General features: G+C 35.9%; 2 protein-coding genes across 2 annotated transcripts; both read left to right on the forward strand.

The window, feature by feature from the left end:
- Positions 1-5,132: 5,132 nt before the first annotated feature.
- On the forward strand, positions 5,133-5,684 carry LOC111995843 (disease resistance protein Roq1-like). The gene has a single exon (XM_024027791.2). The coding sequence runs from the start codon at positions 5,133-5,135 to the stop codon at positions 5,682-5,684; it is 552 nt and encodes a 183-aa protein (XP_023883559.2).
- Positions 5,685-7,323: 1,639 nt separating this feature from the next.
- LOC112038301 (vacuolar fusion protein MON1 homolog) lies at positions 7,324-19,741 on the forward strand. The gene is made up of 13 exons (XM_065760262.1): positions 7,324-7,966; positions 12,125-12,204; positions 12,322-12,393; positions 12,530-12,569; positions 12,959-13,060; positions 13,293-13,414; positions 15,123-15,255; positions 15,412-15,503; positions 16,987-17,068; positions 17,428-17,492; positions 18,685-18,978; positions 19,096-19,187; positions 19,485-19,741. The coding sequence occupies exons 1-13, from the start codon at positions 7,484-7,486 to the stop codon at positions 19,724-19,726; spliced, it is 1,899 nt and encodes a 632-aa protein (XP_065616334.1). The 5' UTR covers positions 7,324-7,483; the 3' UTR covers positions 19,727-19,741.
- The last annotated feature ends 2,076 nt before the right edge of the window (positions 19,742-21,817 follow it).

Here is a 21,817-nt window from a genome sequence, read left to right on the forward strand (position 1 = left end):
CAAAACATGGCTGACAAAAGCTAGGCTTAAGGAAATTCTGGCACATTACAAGTATGGAGGTATGATTGAAGTTTCAAGAGAAGCTACGGGGGGCGGTGTAGTGATTTTTGGGAAGAAGGATTGCGATCTTTTTGTGGATACTTTCTCTCCCAACCATATTGATGCTATTGTCAATAAAGGAAAAGATGATGAATGGCAGTTGACAAGCTTTTATGGCGAACAAAATACAAGAAATCACCACGTTTCTTAGGCAACTTTACATCGGCTAAAGTCCAGGCACTCTTTGCCTTGGATTTGTGCAAGCGATTTCCACGAAATTACTAGAGCACACAAAAAAATGGAAGGCAAATTACGTCCACTCAAACAGATGCAAGATTTCAAGGATGTTTTAGATGAATGTGGTTTTAGAGATTTAGGGTATTTGGGAGGAAAATTTACTTGGTGTGATGGGCAACGGGATGGATACACCATTTGGGAGAGGCTAGACAGGGCAATGGTAACAATTGACTAGCTTGAAAAATTCCCAGACACAAAAGTAGTCCATTTGGAGTGTGGGACTTCAGACCAAAAGCCGATTGTGATCTTCCCTACAGGTATTCCAAGAAAGAACCAAAGGCCTTGGAGGTTTGAACACATGTGGATCGAGGACGATGGGTGTCGTGAATCAGTGGAGTCCGCTTGGAACCAATTTGCCCTTGGTGATCCGATGCAAAAGTTGGAGAAAAAAATAAATAGATGCCAGATGAATTTGAAGTGGTGGAGTAGGACTACATTCAGAAACATGACCAGACAGCTGAAGGAAAAAAAAAAAAATTTAAGGAGAGCGGAGGAAGCTGTAATCAGGGGAGGTACAATGGAATGGGTGCTAAAATTGAAAAGGGAGATTAATGAATTATTGGTGAAAGAAGAAAAGATGTGGAAACAGAGGTCTAGAGCACTATGGTTACATGAAGGAGATAAGAACACACGTTATTTCCATAGCTGGGCAACCTATAGATATCGACGAAATAAAATTTGTGAGTTATTTAATTCAAAGGGGTAAATCTGTACGGATGAGGATATAGCTTAAGTTCTTATCAGGTACTACCAAGGCCTCTTTACTTCGGCCAATCCTTGTAATATGGACCAAGCCATGGCTAACATTCCCTGCACTATCACACCCGAGATGAATAACATGCTCCAAGAGGAATACACACGAGCTGAGGTAGATATGGCTTTGCATAAGATGGAAGCTCTAAAGGCTTCGGGCCCCGATGGCATGCCACCATTGTTTTTTCAACACTATTGGCAAGTCATTAGGGATGAAGTTTCAACGGCAGTGCTAAGTTGTTTGAACACAGGTTCTCTCCCTCACTCTATAAATAATACTTTCATCACCCTCATCCCTAAGGTAAAATGTCCAACTCTTGTATCTAAATATTGACCTATTTCTCTATGTAATATCCTTTACAAACTCGTGTCTAAGGTTATTGCAAACACGTTAAAAAGAATTTTACCTGACCTTATTTCTAAATCCCAAAGTGCTTTTCAGTAAAACAAAGCTATTTATGATAACATATTGGTGGCTTTCGAAACTCTACACCACATGAAGATTCAGAAAACAAAAAAAATTGGGTTTCATGGCGTTGAAACTTGACATGAATAAAGCATATGACCGGGTTGAATGGGGATTTCTAAAAAAAAAAAATCATGGAGAAAATGGGCTTTGGCAAAAGATGGGTGAATTTGATCATGGAGTGTATTAGTACTGTGTCTTACTCAATTGTGTTCTAAAGGGTTTAACCGGTTGATTCAGGGGGCAACAAGGGTGGATCAGATCAGGGGGTTCTCTTTATGTAGGAATGGACCATAGATTAGTCACCTCTTCTTTGTAGATAATACTTTGCTTTTTTGCAGAGCTGTTATGGGTGATTTACTCAAACTCCAAGATATTTTGAATCTATATGAGCAAGCATCTGGATAGCAAATAAATAGAGGGAAGACAACAATCTTTTTTAGTAAAGCTGTTTCTGAAGAACGAAAAGTGGAGATATCGGCTTTCTTGGGTGTCTCTGAGGTAAAAGAGTATGAGAAATACTTGGGGTTACCAGCAGTGGTAAGGAGAAACAAAAAAACAAGTTTGAACTATATTAAAGAACGAGTGTGGAATAAACTGCAGGGGTGAAAAGAACAACTTTTATCCCAAGCGAGTAGAGAGGTCCTTCTAAAAGCAGTGGTTCAAGCCATTCCAACTTTTGCCATGTCTTGCTTTAAACTTCTGGTGGGTCTTTGTCATGATATTGAGATGTTGATACGAAAATTTTGGTGGGGGCAGCGAGGAGCACAAAGGAAAATTCCTTGGAGAAAATGAGAGGTCATGTGTCAACCAAAAGATCAAGGAGGGTTGAGGTTCAAAGACTTAGTCAAGTTTAATGAGGCGTTGCTTGCTAAAAAGGCCTAGAGGGTACTACATGATCAGTTCTCTTTATTTTACCATGTGTTCAAAGCTAAATATTTTCCTCATGGTACGGTGTTTGAAGCAAAAGAATCATCTGGATCTTACGCCTGGCAGAGTATTTAAAGGCAAGATTGATCATTGATGTTGGTTTGATGTGAAGAGTGGGGAATGGTTCAACAATTCAGATTCATTGGGATAAGTTGCTACCTGGGAAGTTTCCATCCAACATTAGTTCACCACAGCTCGCTACTCCAGGTGATGTGCAAGTTTCTTCTCTGATTGACCAAGACACAAAGACATGGGATTGTGCGATGATTGATCACCTCTTCTTACCATTCGAAGTAGAGAAAATAAAATCCATTCCTTTATGTGTCACTAACGAAGCAGATTGTATGATTTGGCCAAGAAGCAGGGATGGAACATGATGATGTTACAAAAAAAGCTCAACTGTTAAACTCGTCCATATAGCTCGTCCACAGGAAAGGGACTCCATTTATTGTAATCTCGTCCATCCATCTGTCCAGATGGACGAGCTCGTCCGAGGATTCACTCGTCCATCAATCTAGTAAGATGGACGAATGTCCTGGGAATCTCCCTTTAAGCACTCCATTCTTCTATTAGACTATAACCGTTCCTTCTTTGAAAACAGTTATAATCAATAGAACCCAAATAAAATAACTTCCAAAGCAGTTATGGGAGTTACCTCAGAATCCTCCAAACTACACAACTGTAGGAGAAATAACTGCCTCAGGAAAATACTATATAAATGCTCTTCTACAGGAAGGTTAGAGGTAATTCTAGAAAATTTTCCATTAGAGAATTTTTCCGTTTACTGAGAATTACAAACTCACTGACTTCACCATCGGAGGGTTTTTGGCCGGCCTCCACCGGTCTCCTCTGACTTATTGTTTGTTATTTTCAGGATTTTGCTTGTAGATCGTTAACACCTGGAAATTTTAGCCCACTGATTCATTGGATTCATCATAACATACTTTTTGAAAACTGGATATCAATTGTTATGCAAGAAGGAAACGATGGACAGAGTGTCAGGCTCAGAGATGGCAAGCAAAAAACTATTCTAGAAGCGAATCTGGAAGATGAATGTGGCAAACAAGGTAAAAAAATTTCTCTGGCGTGCGTGTTCTGAAGCATTTCCAACAAGGTCCAACTTGCTCCAAGGAAAAGTTCTAGACAATCCAACTTGCCCGTAGTGTGGAAATGGACATGAAAATACGATGCATGCTCTATGGTTTTGCAAACATCTTCATACGGTCTGGGAATCTGTGTTTAGGTGGATTAGGAAAGATTACCCAACGATATCTTCATTTGCAGACTTGGTATTGTTAGTCGGAGCGTAGGCGAAGTAGTTGGACCTCTTTGCTATAGTCGCATGGTTAATCTAGTGTCGAAGGAATAAATTGAGGTGTAATGAACCGAGCTTGCCACTTGGGAAGGTTATGGAATCAGCTGCCTTAGTTCTGACTGAATTTCAGAAACACAACTACTCTAGTATTCGAGTTCCACGGCAGCGAAATGTAAAATGGAAACCACCTTCAGCAGCGATGACGTTGAAGACAAACTTCGATGGGACAAAGTTCTCAGAATCTGATCAAGCTAAAATTGGGGTGGTAATTTGAAACCAGGTGGGATAGGTCATGGCGGCGTTATCTGAAAAAATAACAAAACCAACATCACCTGAAATTTTAGAGGTCTTGGCAGGCATAGGGCAGTTTAGTTCATCCTTGAGTTGGGTTTTCAGCAGGTTGTGTTTGAAGGTGACTTTGAGGTGATTATTAAGGCTCTTGCGAATGGAGATTTTTCTCTTCCTAGTATAGGACACATTGTAAAAGACATTACGTCTATGTTAGGTTTACTACAATCAGAGGCAGACCCAAGGGGGGGCGAGGGGGGGATATTCCACATACAAAGCTTTGTTCTTATGGGGTTATAAGGACGTGAACGTGATATTGAGGAAATAAATAATTAAGTTTCAAAAGACAGATTTTAATGGAAATAAATTGATTTCAATTAGCTTCTTAACTACTAGTATTTCTGGTTTAAAAATAATTTAACTCGATGTGTTTTATTCAATATAGTCTATGTCACTGTTCACTTTAGTTTTCCTATAAGTTGTTAAAATAGCCACGAGAAGAAATAAACAAGGTAGCACTAGTTCCCAACATGGTCCTAATTGTTATGTGATAGTCTTATCATGTAATAACATTATCGTTTTGAACAATTAATAGCGAAGACAAGTAAATCAATTGAACAACTTATCTGCTTCTGCTCAATGATGATTACTAACGTTTAATCTGTTTACATTCATCTAATTTGTTCGAATATCTTATATTTAAATTAATTTTTTAACTTCATACATTAATACTTGTTTCCAATATACATTTTTAGCCTGTTTAAATTATGAAGTAGTTTAAACATTACAATGATTATACTAACTCCTACGCTAGGCTCAAAAAAATTAAATTAAAATCAAGTATGAAAAGAAAAAAATTATAACTTTTACATTATATTTTCTATGTTGATCAAATATTGTTTAATAAATTAATTTTTTCTAATATTAATATATAATTTTTATATTAATTTTGTCTTCAATATTGTATCTTAATCTTGCCCCCCCTAAATCAAATTCCTGGCTCCGCCACTGGGTAAGACAACTCTTGCTAGAGTTGTTTATGATATGGTTTCCAATCAATTTGAAGCTTGTAGTTTTATTGCCAATGTTAGGGAAGTTTATAAAAAATATGGTTTACTTCGACTACAACAAACACTTGTGAATGAGCTTTTGATGGACAAAGATATGATTGCACAAGATGCTGATAATGGAGTTCTCATGATCAAGAATAGATTAAGTCACAAAAAGGTTCTTCTCGTTCTTGATGGTGTAAATGAATTAGACCAAATGAAGAAGTTAGCTGGTGAGAATGATTGGTTTGGTCTAGGTAGTAGCGTTATCATAACAACTAGGGATGAGCATTTGCTAATGTCACGAAAAGTAGATGGAGTATACAAGGTTGAAGGATTGAATTGTGATGAAGCTCTTCATCTTTTCAATATGAAAGCTTTTGGAAAAGAGAATCCTACCAAAGATTACTTAGAGTTGTCCAAAGCCTTTGTACGTTATGCTAATGGCCTTCCTTTAGCCATTGAGATTTTGGGTTCCTTCTTGTTCAATAGAAGCATTGCTGAATGGGAAAGTGAATTTGATAGGCTCAAAGAATTTTCTGAATGAAGAATTCTCAATGTACTTCAAATAAGTTATGATGGACTAAGAGATACAGAGAAGGAAATTAAAAAAAAAATTAATATTTTAATGAAATTGAGTTTAGAATAAATAATATGATATATGTATTTTTTAAAAATAGTTATATAAAATAAATAAATAAAAACATAAAATTTTATGATAAAATAAACAATTTTTTTTCACAAGCTAATGTGAATGCTCTTAGCACAAAAAATTGCCAAATTTTGTGTTGTTAGATAAAACCTTATATAAAGCCATTAGAAACTTTTTTTTTTTAATAGAGAAAATAAGCTACAAAACCCACACAACTAAATCCATTTGCAAATTTTAATTAAAAATGAAAAATGCTACGTTCAGCACTTAAGATACGTTCACAATATTTGGGTTCTAATTTAAATTCACAACTTAAATTATTTTTTTATCCACTCATAACAACCAATAATAACCTATCACTTAAAATTTATTGTAAAAATATTTTGAACATATCATTTCTTATTAAAATATGAGTTGTGTTAACGGACACCCTTTAACACACCACTTCATATTAGAATTTTTGTCAGCCACCCAGCTCTATGTTAGTAATTTGTCAATTGTCGGCTTTAGGGTCAACTTTATATAATTTCTCACATTTCTCTAATTTTTTTATTAAGTAGAACCCATATTATTTTAATCTTAACAAATATCATGCGGTACTTGTTAATATTTGTCTTAAAATATGAACGCTTCCAGCGCGCACATAATATTGCCCTCTCTGAACCCTATGATCCCGCGTCAAAGGATGTTCCTCCTTCCAAGTACCTACCGAAGCAGAAAAACATTATAGGTCATCAGAGCCCAAAAACCATAATGGGCCCTGATTCTCAAAAAGAACAAAAAACATCATGGCCCTAGTCCTTGCCCAATTGGTATTCTAAACTTTTCTCTGGTTGGCATGGCACACACCACTATGACAATGCAATGCTTATCAAATTCGAACTATTTTTGAACTGTCTGCTAGCTCTTGTCTAGTTGTCCTGATCAAGAAAAACAAGAAAAATGGCAGTGCCCACTGCCAACCCTTGATTTGTTAAGTTTGCGTCTACCCACAATGTAATTGCAATTCACCCGATATAGACATAGCCATTTAGACCCACTCCGTCCAATTTCCTAGTACAAAATTGTCATGAGTATTATGGATTCTAGTTATAACTCAATTGATAAGTCAAATTAGAAATTTCGAGTTTTATCCTATCTACGCTAAATATCAACTGATTTCTTGACCGGATAAAGAACAGTTATCAACTTACCATAAAGCAAATGTCATAAATTAAATTTCATTATATCAATAAATAAATAAAATTCATATAAAAACATTCTTTTTGAGAAATAATTTTTAATCTATGACATATATTCTTGATAATTATTATTTATTATTATACCAAGATATTAATTATTTTTTGGTGTAGTCAGAGATTGAATCTCATATCTCTTACCATAATCAAGGAAAACAATTACTAGTATATCAAAAACAAAGAAAAACAAACAAACAAGTACAATATATATTATAATAACAACTACTTGTATATCAAAAACAAAGATCCATCAAAAAAAAAAAAAAAAAAAAAAAAAAAAAAAAAAAAAAATCACGCTGGTCCAATTGCACCGGAGCAACTAGGCTCCAAAGACTGGTAGGTGATACGTGGTTCCCTACGAAGTGCGCACAGACCAAACCCCCACTCTCGCTCTCTCTCTCTGATACGCTACAATTTCTGATTCCCTAAATTTTTCAAAGACCCTCAAATTCTCAAATGTCCTCCGATTCCAGCTCAACCTCCGGCGACGAATTCACCAGCCCTAACCCTAATTCCACCTCCAAATCACTCGAAGATCAATTCGCATCGGCCGCATTGACCGAGCCCGACAACGAACCGCCGGAGATTCAAGAATCCCCAAACGGCGTCGCGAACGGTTCCGTTGGCGAGAACAATCACGGGGAGATCGAAAGCAATGAACGAGAAGGAGCGGTTGGGAGCAATTTGGAGGCGAGGCAGAGTGTGAGGTGGAGGAGGACGAATTCGGAGGTGGAGGTGGAGGCGCCGTCGAGCCCGAGTAGCAGTGGGTACGCCGGTGAAAGGGGCAGCAGTAGTGGCAGTGGGAGTAGTGGCGGGTTCGACATGATTGGCGGCGGGATTGGCGGCGGCGACGATGATGAGATACAGGTAGTCAGCAATGTCGATTCCATTCAGGATTCTCAGGCCTCGTGGATGCCTGGAAAGCGTCACGTTGACGAGGTACTCGATTCGATTCTTTACTTCTTCAATTGAGAATTCCATGGCACGCATTGGATTGATATCACAAATATTTGCAAACATTGTTGCTGGACATGTTTCGATAGTTACAATAGGAGAGGGGGTTAGAAACAAATGGAGTTACAAAGTTGTCTGTTTTATCAGTAAATTTTCGTGATTTTAGATTCATGGGAGTGCATTATATGTTATGTTTATACATTAGTTAGTTTTGCTTGAAGACTATTTGTAGATAAATACTTCATTTCTGGTGTTTGGACTTCAAGATTGGGGAGATGACTTTGGATTTTAGACACCAAGTATAATTTCCACAGGACATATTGGTAAGCCTTTGATTAGTACATTGGTATCAAATTTGAATTTGAATTATCTAAACCAAATGCGTCCCATGATAGATTTTATTGAAACTTTATTTAATTATCTACAATCTAAGATAAAATTCTAGGATACATACGGTGAAAGAATGAGCATTCAGAGACATAATTAAACAAGAGTTGAGTATTTTTAGGATAGGAATAAGGTTTTCAGATATGCATTTACTGAAGGTTGCTATGCATATGAACTTCCTTCTACCCTTTGTGATAGATATCAGAGTAGGCTGATTGTAGTGGTCAGTTTTCCTAGGTAAAACAGCCATGCCTCTTGCAGGCATCCACTTGGTAGCTCAAATGGTTTAAGGCAAGGATAACATTTGTCTCATATTTTGTTTATGCTAAAAAAAAAAGGTCGAAACCTAGTGCACAAAGCTCCCACCTTTTGCAAGGCCTGGGAGAGGTCATGGTAGGCAACCTTAACCCCCATTAGTAGGTTTTAAGATTGATGGAAAAAATAAAGGAGTTTTAGAAATTTATCTTCTTTTTGGCAATGACCCGATTATATTTTGCGAGTCAAATCCCCTTTTACTTGAATAGATGCTCTGCGTTCTTTGTTTTGAAACAGTTTCAAGCCTAAGAGTCGATTTAAGCAAAACTAGATTGGCTCTGGTTGACAATGTAACTAATGTCTTGAGACTGGCCTCACTGTTGGGTTCTAAGGTTGGCTGCCTTCCTATGACTAACCTGGGATTGTCTTTGGGTTCTTTTAAGGCCAGAGTGGTTTGAAATACTATTATTGGGAAGGTAGAAAGAAGGCTTGGTATAGGACAAATCAGGGGAATTAGTCTAAGTGTGATTATAAGGTTTAAGAGGATTTGTGGATTTTGGGTTGAGAACATTTTTAGAAGGGGTAATTCAAGAGAGAGAAGATTTTATTTATGGTTGAAAATAGAAAGGGGGAAAAACAGAAATAGACTTCTGTGTTTTTTTTTTTAATTATGCAACAAGACCAGTGAACAGTGTCTGTGAATAGTACCATGAGAAAGAAAATAAAGAAGATAAAGAGAGAGAAAAGAACACTATGGCCAACATGCCTCAATACTGAAAACAACTCTAACTTGCTTGAGTACAATAAGACACTTATATAGACTTTAACTTCTCTTAGTATAACTACGGCTTCTACTTTGACTAGTAAACCAAATCCTAATTGAATTGAACCAAAGCCCACTCATAAATACCTATAAAGAAATTTGGATCATGCATATGGGTCAGCCTGGGCATGGGCTCACGTTACTTTAGGGATAAGTTTGTCTTGGGGTGCCTTGAAACTTGAAAGTAATAGGCTTTATTTTCCATAACAACATGCACATCCTTAAAGAAATTAGAAAGACGACGGTGTGGAGTCAACTGATCCTTTACGGTAGTTCTTAGCCAAAACATGGATCAACATGTATAGCGCCAACTGTGGTGTGTGAGGTGGCTAAAGGGAATCAATGAGGATAGTATTCAAGGGCGATGGCAGAAGGGTCCATGAAAGCTTGCAAATGGTGATTGGAGTCGCATGGCTATTTGTGACGTATGGGGACTAGGCAAGCAAGCTTGTGTGAGTAGGGTTGAGATAGTCAAATGGAGTCACTAAAAGTCAATGATTTTTGTGATTTGGTGGATCGGGTTGTGGGTTCAGTTGATGGGTTGGGTACTTGGGTTGCAATTATGATTGTGATTGTGATTGTGCTAGCCTTGGGTTGTTGATTTTGGCATTTTGGGGTTGGGCACTTGAGATTGTGGTAATGGGACTTTGTATGGTGGATGGGCTTTGCTATTGGTGGTGTGGATGGTTTGAGACTTCAACGAACTTGGCTTGGTGTGGGTTGGTGATTTTTGTTTTTGTTTTCCTTTTTTTAGGGGGGAGGGGGTGGTAATGATTGTGACACATAACCCACAGCAATGTAGGACCAAATGAAAACAAATGCAATTGAAGAATGGAAAATTTTGTTTTTTGGTTAGTCAAAATGGTCCCTACTGTTTCAAATATGTCAGTTTAGTCCCTAATTTTTAAATATTGTGTCAAAATAGTCTGCCATTAAGTGGAGGATGGAAAACATTGACGTGGCTAACAAAATTTTTAAAATGTTATTTTTATGCTGCCTGGCTTCTACATGGGCTGCCACGTCTTATGTGTCAAAGTGGTCCTTAATGTTTCAAATGTGTCAGTTTAGTCATCAAAAAGCCCCTTGGATTATCCAGTCACTGGTTCTGGCGGGTGGGTTCAATTGCCCATAGGAGTTTGATGAACAGTGAGGATTGTTGTACAGTATGTTCTGCGACGTGCAACTAATTTGAGTGAAGTTCTCCTATATCATAAATAAATAAAAATAAATAAATAAATAAAAAGTGTCAGTTTAGTCCTTAACTTTTTGGTATTGTGTCAAAATAGTCCTTTCTGTTTTGTGGAGGATGGAAAACGTTGAATTGACTAACAGAAGTTTTAAAATATTATTTTTATGCTGCCTGGCTTCTACATGGACTGCCACCTGTGTTTTTTTTTTTTTTTTTTTTTAAACATTCCACTAACTAAAATCAGATTTGGGTATGGGATTTATCTAATTCTTTGATTTATTTTTATGCTGCCTGGCTTCTACATGGACTGCCACCTGTGTTTTTTTTTTTTTTTTTTTTTAAACATTCCACTAACTAAAATCAGATTTGGGTATGGGATTTATCTAATTCTTTGTTATATCAAACATGAGTACTGAAAGATGGCTTAACAGAACATTTGTTCTCTCTTTAGCTCTTTGCTAAACTCATTTGTATGCAATGTCCACCTAATCTGGTCTTTGAAAGTGCAGTTAGTAAAAAAGCAAAACACACGTGCACACACACACACACACTTTGGATCTGTTTGGATACCATTTATTACTGAAAACTGAAAACTGAAAACACTGGAGCAAAATAATTTTTAAATGTGTGAATAGTGTCATGGGACTAAGTTTTAAAGTTGTTTTTGCTAAAAAAAATACTTGCAGGTCCCGTTAACAATGCACGGGACCCACTAAAAAATGCACGGGACAGCACAAACACAAACGTTGAGGAAAAAACGTTGTATCCAAATTAACACTTTGAGTCTCTCTCGCTCTAGGTCAGTTTATAAAGTCATAAAAGTCTTTTCCTTTGCTTAGTTTTCAAACCCAACAACACACGAAAGCAAAAGAGAAGTTGAATGTGGTCCAATAATTTCTATTCTCTGCTTCCCAGGCAAAAGAACGAGGTCAAAGGGGTATTTACCATGGGAATATTGTAATGATAGAGGTAGGGGTAGGGAATAGGGATTGGGGAAGGATTCTAGTGCAGCACTACAATTTCAGATCCGGTGATGGTGGTTGTAGTGGTAGTAGCATTGGTGGTGGTGGTGACAATGGTGACGGTGCTGGTGTTAATAGCGGTGGTAAAGTCTGAAGAGTACTAATGATAATGGTATGAGAGTAGTAATGTTGGTAGAATTTGTGAATTACACCTTGCCCCCTGGATTTTGAACTTGGCAATTGGATGCTTGAAAACCCAAAATTCAAATTCTGGTGGAATTTTATAATTAATGTTAATGTTAAAACCCAAATAATTTAACACTGGAATTTCCAAATTACAACTTTGAGTAAAATGCCAACTCAAAAATCCTCATCTGAACATGATATTAGCACTATAATCAAATATATTGTTTTAAAAACTTAGAGCATATTTGTATGTTTTACTTGTACCGATGTGGCTGACAAAATTTTATTTCTCGAGGATACCTGCAGTATTATGTACTGATTGATTAATAACTGAAGTGCAGGATGATGCTTCCCTATCGTGGAGAAAAAGGAAGAAGCACTTCTTTATTTTAAGTAACTCAGGCAAACCAATATATTCCAGGTTTGTCTCCAGCTTCGGCATATTTCAGCATTAGGAACTGTACAGTTTGCTTTATAAATTCTTTTCTGGACCCTCTGTTGTTTTATGGCCTTCTTTGAATATCTTATTAACTACCAGATATGGGGATGAACACAAGCTAGCAGGATTTTCAGCAACATTACAGGCTATAATTTCCTTTGTGGAGAACGGGTACATGGCTCTTTCTACCTTGGTTTTAGTTTATGATTTTCATCTTTGATTATACTCCTAGTCTTAGCATAATAATTTCTTTGAAGCCAAAATCTACAGGGGCTCTAATTAGTTCTTCACATTAATCGCTTTTCAGGGGGGATCGTGTCAAATTGGTCAGGGCAGGAAATCACCAGGTCTTTTTATATTCTTCAAGTTTTCAATTGCTAATCAATTCTCGTTTTGGGAGACATATAATTGAACTGTTTTCTTCTTCTCCTGAAAATTTAACTTTCTGTGATAATTCTAAAATGTAGGCTTGGTTGTTGTTTTTGTAAGAGCAAAGTGATATATGCAATTTTGAAGACATTTACTCACATGGAAACATTGTCAGATGTATATGTATGAATATATTCATAAATGAATACAAGTGTTTTGTCTCTTTTCTTGGTTCTTTAACTGGAGCATGTTATGCAAATTCCTTGACCCCCCCCCCCCTCTCTCTCTCTCTCTCTCTCTCTCTCTCTCGCCAGCTCATTTTGGGCAATTAGTTAAATACATCGTTGTAAATTTTTTGGATGCGCAGGTGGTTTTTCTTGTGAAAGGACCCATTTACTTAGTTTGCATTAGCTGCACAGAAGAGCCCTATGAGTCATTGAGGGGGCAACTGGAGCTAATATATGGTCAGGTAGGATTTGATTCTTCCCCTTTCCTGCTTGCCCTTAAAAAATGTTTTCAGGATTAATGTGCTTGACTGTTTGACATGTTGTTCCCTTATGAATATTTTGGCTACTTCTTTATTCTTTCTCCTTTTCCACTAAATATATTGTTCTATTTTTCATTTACTTTCATTATAAGATAAAATTTTCTTATTATAGTCGCTGGACTTCCTCAAATGATTGATTATGATATGAATGCAGATGCTTCTTATTTTAACGAAGTCAGTAAATAGGTGTTTCGAGAAGAACCCAAAGTTTGATATGACACCCTTGCTTGGAGGGACAGATGTTGTCTTCTCATCTTTAATCCACTCTTTCAGTTGGTTTGTTTCTCCATTCCCTTTTGTAATGTGGTTTGTCTGTGTTGTAAAACATGTATATTTTACACATGTTTGCATGTATAAGAACCTATATATTTATAAATCCTCATTTCTGGAAGTGAAATTTTCTTTTGCAAATCTTTCTTTTGGTGCACCCACACCAGAGGGAAAGGGAGATGAATTCATGAGCTCCTTTCTCTGGTGAAGTTAAAGCAACATAATATTCTGTAGAATGCACAGGATCTTACTGCTAGAAGTTATTGAGAGAAACAATCTTAAGGTTCACATTTGTAGATGCTCTAGTATTGTTAGTAAATATATATAGGGCTCCATTTTTTCTAATCAATCCATTTAAAAAACTCTGAATGGGCTGGATCTCAGGTTGAAGGTTTGAGCATCAGGCTGATTGGATGGATCCACAACATATACACACACATGCACACACACAAACACACAATAATAAAGATTCAAATCATTAATATAATTAATTTTTGGGCAAGGTACATTTTCGGTCCTCCAACTTTTATCAATGTTTCTATTTTGTCCCTATTTTCTAAATTTCACCAATCTAATCATCAAACTATCACGCTTGTTTTTATTTTGCCCTTAAGTCCAAATTAAAGCTAGCAACGTTAGTGACTTGACCTAAATTGATGACATAGCTTCTATATCACATGCCCTGTCAGTTAAAATGGCAATATGTTAGGCTGGTTGGCACTAAACTTTCCATATCAACACCAAATGAATAAAAATAATAGTTTCAATTGTTCATTTTTAAACCAAATAAAATTTTAATTAAGAATTACTTATTGTTCCCTCTATCCTCTTTTTCCCACCTGAGCCCCCCCTTGCTCTCTCCCAATTATTGTTTGGGCACAGTGACAGTTTGCCGCCAACAGTCTTCAAAGTGGCAACAACAGCTGGATGGGCTTGAGCTTTGCCGGATGAGTCCCGATCCGGGTTTTGCGGGTTTGGTGGGGTCATGAATCTTGGTTTTTGAGGTGGACAAGTCAGATTTGTAGAGAGAGGATAGGTTAGGTTGCTCCACCACATTTGAGGCTAAGGAATTTTCAAGTTTTGGGGGCTGATAGAGAATGAATGTGGCCAGCATTGGGTGGTGATAGCTCAAAACAAAAACAAAAACAAAAAACAAAACCCTTTTTTGTGAATTGGAATGTATTTTTAATTTAAAACAAAAAATTAGTGATATGGCATGTGAGATAGCTACCATGTCATCAGTTTGGTCTGCATCACTAACCTCTTAGTTTTAATTGGGATGGAAGGACGAAATAGAGACAAGTGTGATTGTTTGAGAATTAAATTGGTGAAATTAAAAAATAAGGACGAAAGAGAAACATTAGTAAAAGTTGTACAACCAAAAATATTTATACCTACTATAGTTACATACAAATTTTTTATTCTTTTTCTGCCCTAGATACAAAGCTAGTAATCACAGTCATTCCACGGTGCTCTTTAGTTTAAATTATAATACACACCTTAAACTGCATGTTACTTTTATATTCTTTGTGGAAACATGTTTCTACTTCTGATGTTTCTTGATCTGTTTTGTAGTCACTGAAGTGCAATTGAAATTCCATTTTTCTTATTTTGGTTATTTTTTTCCTGAGGTTTCCTTTGCTCTTTTATTATCAAAATATCACCCTAGTTTGGTGGTGCTTATTAGTTTCGCTATTCATTTCTTTGATTTCAGGAATCCGGCTACATTTCTTCATGCATACACTTGTCTTCCCCTGGCTTATGCAACGAGGCAAGCTGCAGGTGCTATATTGCAAGACGTTGCCGATTCTGGTGTTCTCTTTGCAATATTAATGTGCAAACACAAGGTTAACACTTAACACGACCTCTTCCTTTTCTTCTGTCTGAATCTTTTCATCCATAGGGGCACAATCTAAAGTCATCTGCCTTCGGGGGGCTGCATTTTTCTGTTCAGTTTATAAATATTTTACTGGGCATTTTAAAGCCTTGAAGGTTGATTACAGGTTATCAGTCTTGTTGGTGCTCAAAAAGCTTCTCTTCATCCTGATGATATGTTACTACTTGCCAACTTTGTTATGTCATCAGAATCATTTAGGCAAGTTATTTTGACTTTTATAATTCTTACATCATCTTTTGATGATCACCTTGGCATGGAAAATTTGACTGTGCACTAGGAATTACATTTTACTGCCTCTTACTTATATTTATGCTTTCCTTTGGGTCACCATGCTTGGGGTTGAGATTTTTGAGAATGAATTTAAAAGCAGAAGTCAGTTTAAATGAGTTAGCATGAGTGTTCAAATTAAGCTTTTCCTCTTTCTATTACATCTTGAACTAGGATGCACGGATACTCCATTTTTGCCCATGTACCCATATCCCTGTATCCAATACATATCGTACTGTTATCACACTAGATACCTCTAAGATACGTACCCAGATAGTTTTTTTTTTTTTTTTTCCAAGTGCCAATACGTCCTGGATATGTATATGATACAGCTTGGATACCGTTGTAACCCAACCGATAGCCTAAACTTATAAGAATTTTTATTTATATTTTTTATATATTGGTTTCAATATTAAAAAATTATTTAGTTTTCTTTTATTTACTCTTTTTGGATCTTGGTTTGTATTCTAAATATCATTTAATGGCCATGGATACACTTTATTATCCATTATTGCTCTTAAAATGATAGATGCTTAACAATATATAAAAAATATATATTTAATAAGTAATTAATACATGTATCCCCAATGTATCACACCCTAGGGGTTTCAAGAAATTTTGTATCCTTGTACCCATACCCATATCCATGCATCTTAGATGTTGAGAGTTGAGATACTGTTGATCAAATTAGTCTCATTTTAGGACATTTTGCCATAGAAAGTTGAAGCCTGTGGTGCAGGCTCTTTTAGATTGCTCAACTGGAATCCACTCAGTGGCCTTTTTTACTAATTAATGTTTCGGTAAATGAAGTTAGCATTCCTGTCTTGTCTTGTTTTATGCTTTTTGCCAAAATAGCTATATGAAAAAGATAATTAAATTCAATAGAACTCTTTGTATTACCAGCAGTTAACATTTCAGGAATGTTTTCACCTAAAAAAAAATTTTTAAAAAAAACATTTCAGGATTGTTTTCTGTCTCTAAATTTGCATTTCTTGTTTGTCCCGACCTCTTAATGTCTATGCTTTGGGACTTGTTTTCACTTATCAAATATATTCTTCCAAATTTTTGTCTAATGAAACATGCCTAGTTTTGGTTTACTTCGTTATCAACATTTTCTTCTTCTTGATAGGTACATCCCTATAACATACAACTGAGAATAACTGCATCATATTTCTCTAATTTTCTATGAGACATCATCTTCAACAAAATTCTGTTGATACTTGAGCCTAATGCTTAATTCTTAATATAGGTTAAAAAATTAATAAAACACAGTATATACACAAGGTGAAAGCTATATTTATTTCTTTATTATGTTTGAGTGGACTTAAATCTTAGTGGGTGCTTTTATATGTGAACTTTTTTTCTTTTGTTTTGCAAGACTGTAATCTTATTTGTCCTTTTTGGCTCTATGCAGGACTTCTGAATCATTTTCACCAATCTGCCTGCCAAGATATAATCCCATGGCATTTTTGTATGCTTATGTCCATTATCTTGATGTGAGTTTGACTTTTTTTTTCTTGCTTGACATGTGAGTGAGACTTAGATTCATGATTCATGTGCAAGTTTAACGCCAATGAGTTATAGCTAAACTAGCACTTCCTTTCTTATAAAAATGGGATGAAGGATGAGGTTGTGCCGTTGTGGGTTCAAGGCCCACTGTGCTTGTGTAACTTACCAATACAAAAGAATTCAAATGCATGGTATATAGCAGATTCTGGCTAGTGGTTGTAGGCAAAGAGGCCAGCCTTAATTTATTTTTTGCAAATTGTGCAATCACTAGGCATTGTGGACATTCTCCTGGTATACCTAGATCAATGACACAAGAAATGACTTGAACATGTTTTACTCATGGCAGGTTGACACATACTTGATGTTGCTTACTACTAGTTCAGATGCCTTTTATCATCTTAAGGATTGCAGGTAAACTATGGTTTTAAATTTGATTGATAATATTAGTAGGGGTGCCTAGTATTGCATCCTCTTTGATCTCTCCATCTTTATGAAATGTTGATCTAAGATATCAGTAGCACTCTCTTTGGTATGTCTTGACCACTATGTTTTATGACATTTAAAGTTGTAACCTTCAATTCTCTGGATAATATATTGTTTACCTGTGCAAAAGGATTTTGAAATATTTACCTTTTTTTTTCCTTCTGGTCAGATAGATATATTGGCCTTCTTGGTCTCTGATACAGTGTAGATCAACTGTTGATTTTTATCATGCCTTTAACTAGTTTCATATGAATCTATGTTGCCCAATGCAATAACCTTGTGTTTAGTGTCATCATCGAAGATAGGTACACTGAGCGGGTGACATCTGCCTGCTGTTGAAAATATAGTCAAGCAACCTATTATTGATTATTTACATTTATACTTCCAATTTATTGTTGGATGCATCCTGAGTCTTAATTTATTTGAAATTTGTAGGCAGTGGCGATAAAGACTTGCAACCGAGTTTGCCAATGGGTGAAAGATGTGGAAAATGAAATATTTTTGCTGGGAGCAAGCCCCTTTTCGTGGTGATACGCCAATTATTCTGTAATCAGCATGTACTATAGTTTTGTTCTGTTTTTTTTTTTTTTTCTTTTTCTTTTTTAATTTATTTTTAAATGAAATCCCACCATAATTTTTTCCATCACTCTTTCATTACCATGATGCTGACATGTTGATCATAATCTACCAATTTCTTGAGTCACCTCATCATCAATTTGTAAGAGCAGTCCTGTATCATCTACTAATAAAAGGAAATATACACATCAATATTTATAATACTTGGTGCAATATACACATCAATATTGGACTTCCGAGTACTTGATATGAAAGTTGGGNCACTTCCCTTTGTTTCTACTTTTACTAAACTGCTAAACTTACACACAATGTACTTTGTTTTAGTCACATTTAGGGGAAAATACTAATACCATTTTTTTTTTCTTAATATGACTGATGTGACCAATTATATTATTATTATTATTATTATTATTTAATTAGATGAATGTAACTTAATATTGCTGTCTTTATGCTCCACAGAAATAAATTTGAGCTTACTGTGTAGTGTGTAATATATTATTTTCCCCTCCACTTAATTTTGAGAAATTTGGCTGCAATTTCATAGGATTCGTATTGAAGTGGTCCTTTTGAAGTCAAATGTTCTTAGCGAAGTTCAGAGATCCATGCTAGATGGAGGGATGCATGTTGAAGATTTGCCTACCGATCCATTACCTCGTTCTGGAACTTTATCTCCACATCTGGGCCAACCCAGAGATTCTCTTGAGAGTCTCAAAGAACCATTTGTTGGCATTGGTGGTCCTGCTGGACTTTGGCATTTCATGTACCGTAGTATATTTCTGGATCAATATGTATCTTCTGAGTTCTCACCACCAATTAATAGCCCACATAAACAGAAAAGGTAAAACTCACAATTTTGCAGCAACTATGCTAGACAGGCCTTTAATGCGCTCCTCTATGGGGCACAGCTATTTTAAAATTTATTGTTGCATAAGAAAACTTGGTTCTTGTTTTGCAGATTATATAGGGCTTACCAGAACCTTTATGCTTCCATGCATGATAAAGGAATTGGGCCTCACAAAACTCAGTTTAGAAGAGATGAAAATTATGGTATTTAATCTTTCAGTTCATGCTATAGCCAAAAGATATAACATATTTTAATAGATTTGCATGAAGAAATATGGTTAACACTTCTTTTCTGTTTTGGTGCCTGTCCTTTGTTCCATCCAATTTCATTTCATAATTGCAATGTGCCTTCTTGTTGTTTGAACCTCTTACTCACAATTATAAAGTGTTATCTTGACATGCTTATTTTCTGTAGCATAAATTTAGATATTCATTGTCATGTTTACTTGCTCCATTTAAAGGCTTTGCTGATGAAATTACACGATCATTCTATTGTGGCAGTTCTACTCTGTTGGGTCACCCAGGATTTTGAGCTATATGCAGCATTTGATCCACTTGCAGACAAGGTATTATTTATGCTCATGTGTCCAAGATTATTTTTGTCTGTTTTCTTAGAGCAAATAATGCGAATACTTTTTGACCCTTTTTTTATCATACAAATACTGTTCTTCTCTATGAAGAGCTTATATATTACTCTGTGGTTGGTTAACTGTCAAGGTAGAGGAGAAATCAGGATGAAGTAATGTGTCAGACAAATTTTACCACACATAACTAGCTTTACTCTTGCCCTTAACAAGTGTCCTTCACCTTATGATTTAAAGTTGTAACCTTCAATTCTCTGGATAATATATTGTTTACCTGTGCAAAAGGATTTTGAAATATTTACCTTTTTTTTTCCTTCTGGTCAGATAGATATATTGGCCTTCTTGGTCTCTGATACAGTGTAGATCAACTGTTGATTTTTATCATGCCTTTAACTAGTTTCATATGAATCTATGTTGCCCAATGCAATAACCTTGTGTTTAGTGTCATCATCGAAGATAGGTACACTGAGCGGGTGACATCTGCCTGCTGTTGAAAATATAGTCAAGCAACCTATTATTGATTATTTACATTTATACTTCCAATTTATTGTTGGATGCATCCTGAGTCTTAATTTATTTGAAATTTGCTATTCCGAGTACTTGATATGAAAGTTGGGTTAGGTTATTAACATCTGTTTATGTTATACATGCAAATATGCAATGCTGCTCTCAGAAATGAAGTCCTCAATGTGCTCACAACAAGGTGAGAGTATCAAAGGCATTCACTATGCTGTTATTACAAAATATTTTTCTTCTTCTTGTGTTTGTGTTTGACTGAGCTTACATTTTTTAATTTTGTTCTGAGTGGGAGACTTCCGGGGCAAGTAGATAATAGATTTCAGTGTGTGTATTTTGGAAGAGGATGCATAAAACTGGTTTGGTGTTTACATAATTAACTAGTCTAGACATAACAAATTTCATAATATGTTTCATAATATTTTTCACAGCCGTTAAGATGGCAAGTTGTGATAAGTACAACATCACTTACACTGGGATCATCACTCACATCACTTTTATTATATACCAACAATTGTGAAAAATAAGGTGAAATTTGTTGTGTTATTAGACTTATTGATAGACATTCACTTGCTGCCTCGCAGAAGTAGGTACCATATAGTAGTATATACAATTGTACATATCTAAGCATTGGCATTGGGGGTTAAAACTTCCCAAATTTCTATTTTACATCCAAACATGCCCAAATTGCACTTTATGTTTGTAAAATAATATATATTATTTTATTGTCTCTCCTCTCTCTCTCTCTCTCTCTCTCTCTCTCTCTCTCTATTTAATGACTTCTCTTCTCTCTCATCTTTTTTTATATTAATTTTTTGGGTAGTTATATTATTTTGGGGGACTTGGTTTAGGTCCAGTGCACTGGACTCGGTCAGATGGTGACACGTGTCTAAAAGTTGACATATGTCATCAACTCAACGGGTCCAGTACTACTGGACATTAGACCTAAGTCTAACCCTATTTTGGGTTAAGCTTGTGTCCAATGGCCAATTCTATTGGATATGTTGACATAGACATGTTCGTATATCAACGTATCTAATGGAACTGGCCACTGGACACTAGTTGTGTCTTATTATTTTAATATGTATTATTGTAAAGAGAAATGGAATTATAATAGATAAAGAAACTTTTTAGATAGTAAAAATAGCAAATATTATGCAAAACCAAATGTGAATGCTTCAGCAATTTCTTCTAACAAAATATTGGGCTGGGTTTTATCTGGATTTCTGGTTTTTTTTTTTTTTTTTTTGGTAGAAAGACAATTCATTAAAACTAAGATATTACATCAAGTTCAGTATAGAGCCTATTAAAGAACCTACCATTACAATCCTCATCCAAACACACCTGATGTCCTCAGGTGGACTATCAAAATAGACAAAGTTTAAATCCTGATCAGTCCCCATTCTAGCTAGCATGTCCACACAGCAAGCATAGCAGTGCTCAAATTGAATTTGTTGAAACAGTCCCATCAGCTGCCTGCTATCATCCAAAAGAGGAGAAATTATGTTATTCTCATAGTTTGGGTTCTGAAAAATATCAACAATTGCTTTGGCATCAAGCTCAACAATGAGGGAAGGTATATTAAGATTGTAGCATAATGATAGACCATCTCTAAGGCCCCATAGCTCAGCCACAAAGCTGGTAGTTGTCCCAATTCTCCTAGCAAATCCAGCAGGCGCCTACATCCTGCAAGCCCCAGGTTTCCAGCAGCAGCCCCATCCGTGTTAAGTTTTA

Source organism: Quercus suber, unplaced genomic scaffold, assembly GCF_002906115.3.
Source record: "Quercus suber isolate HL8 unplaced genomic scaffold, Cork oak 2.0 scaffold_360, whole genome shotgun sequence".
Taxonomy (NCBI): domain Eukaryota; kingdom Viridiplantae; phylum Streptophyta; class Magnoliopsida; order Fagales; family Fagaceae; genus Quercus; species Quercus suber.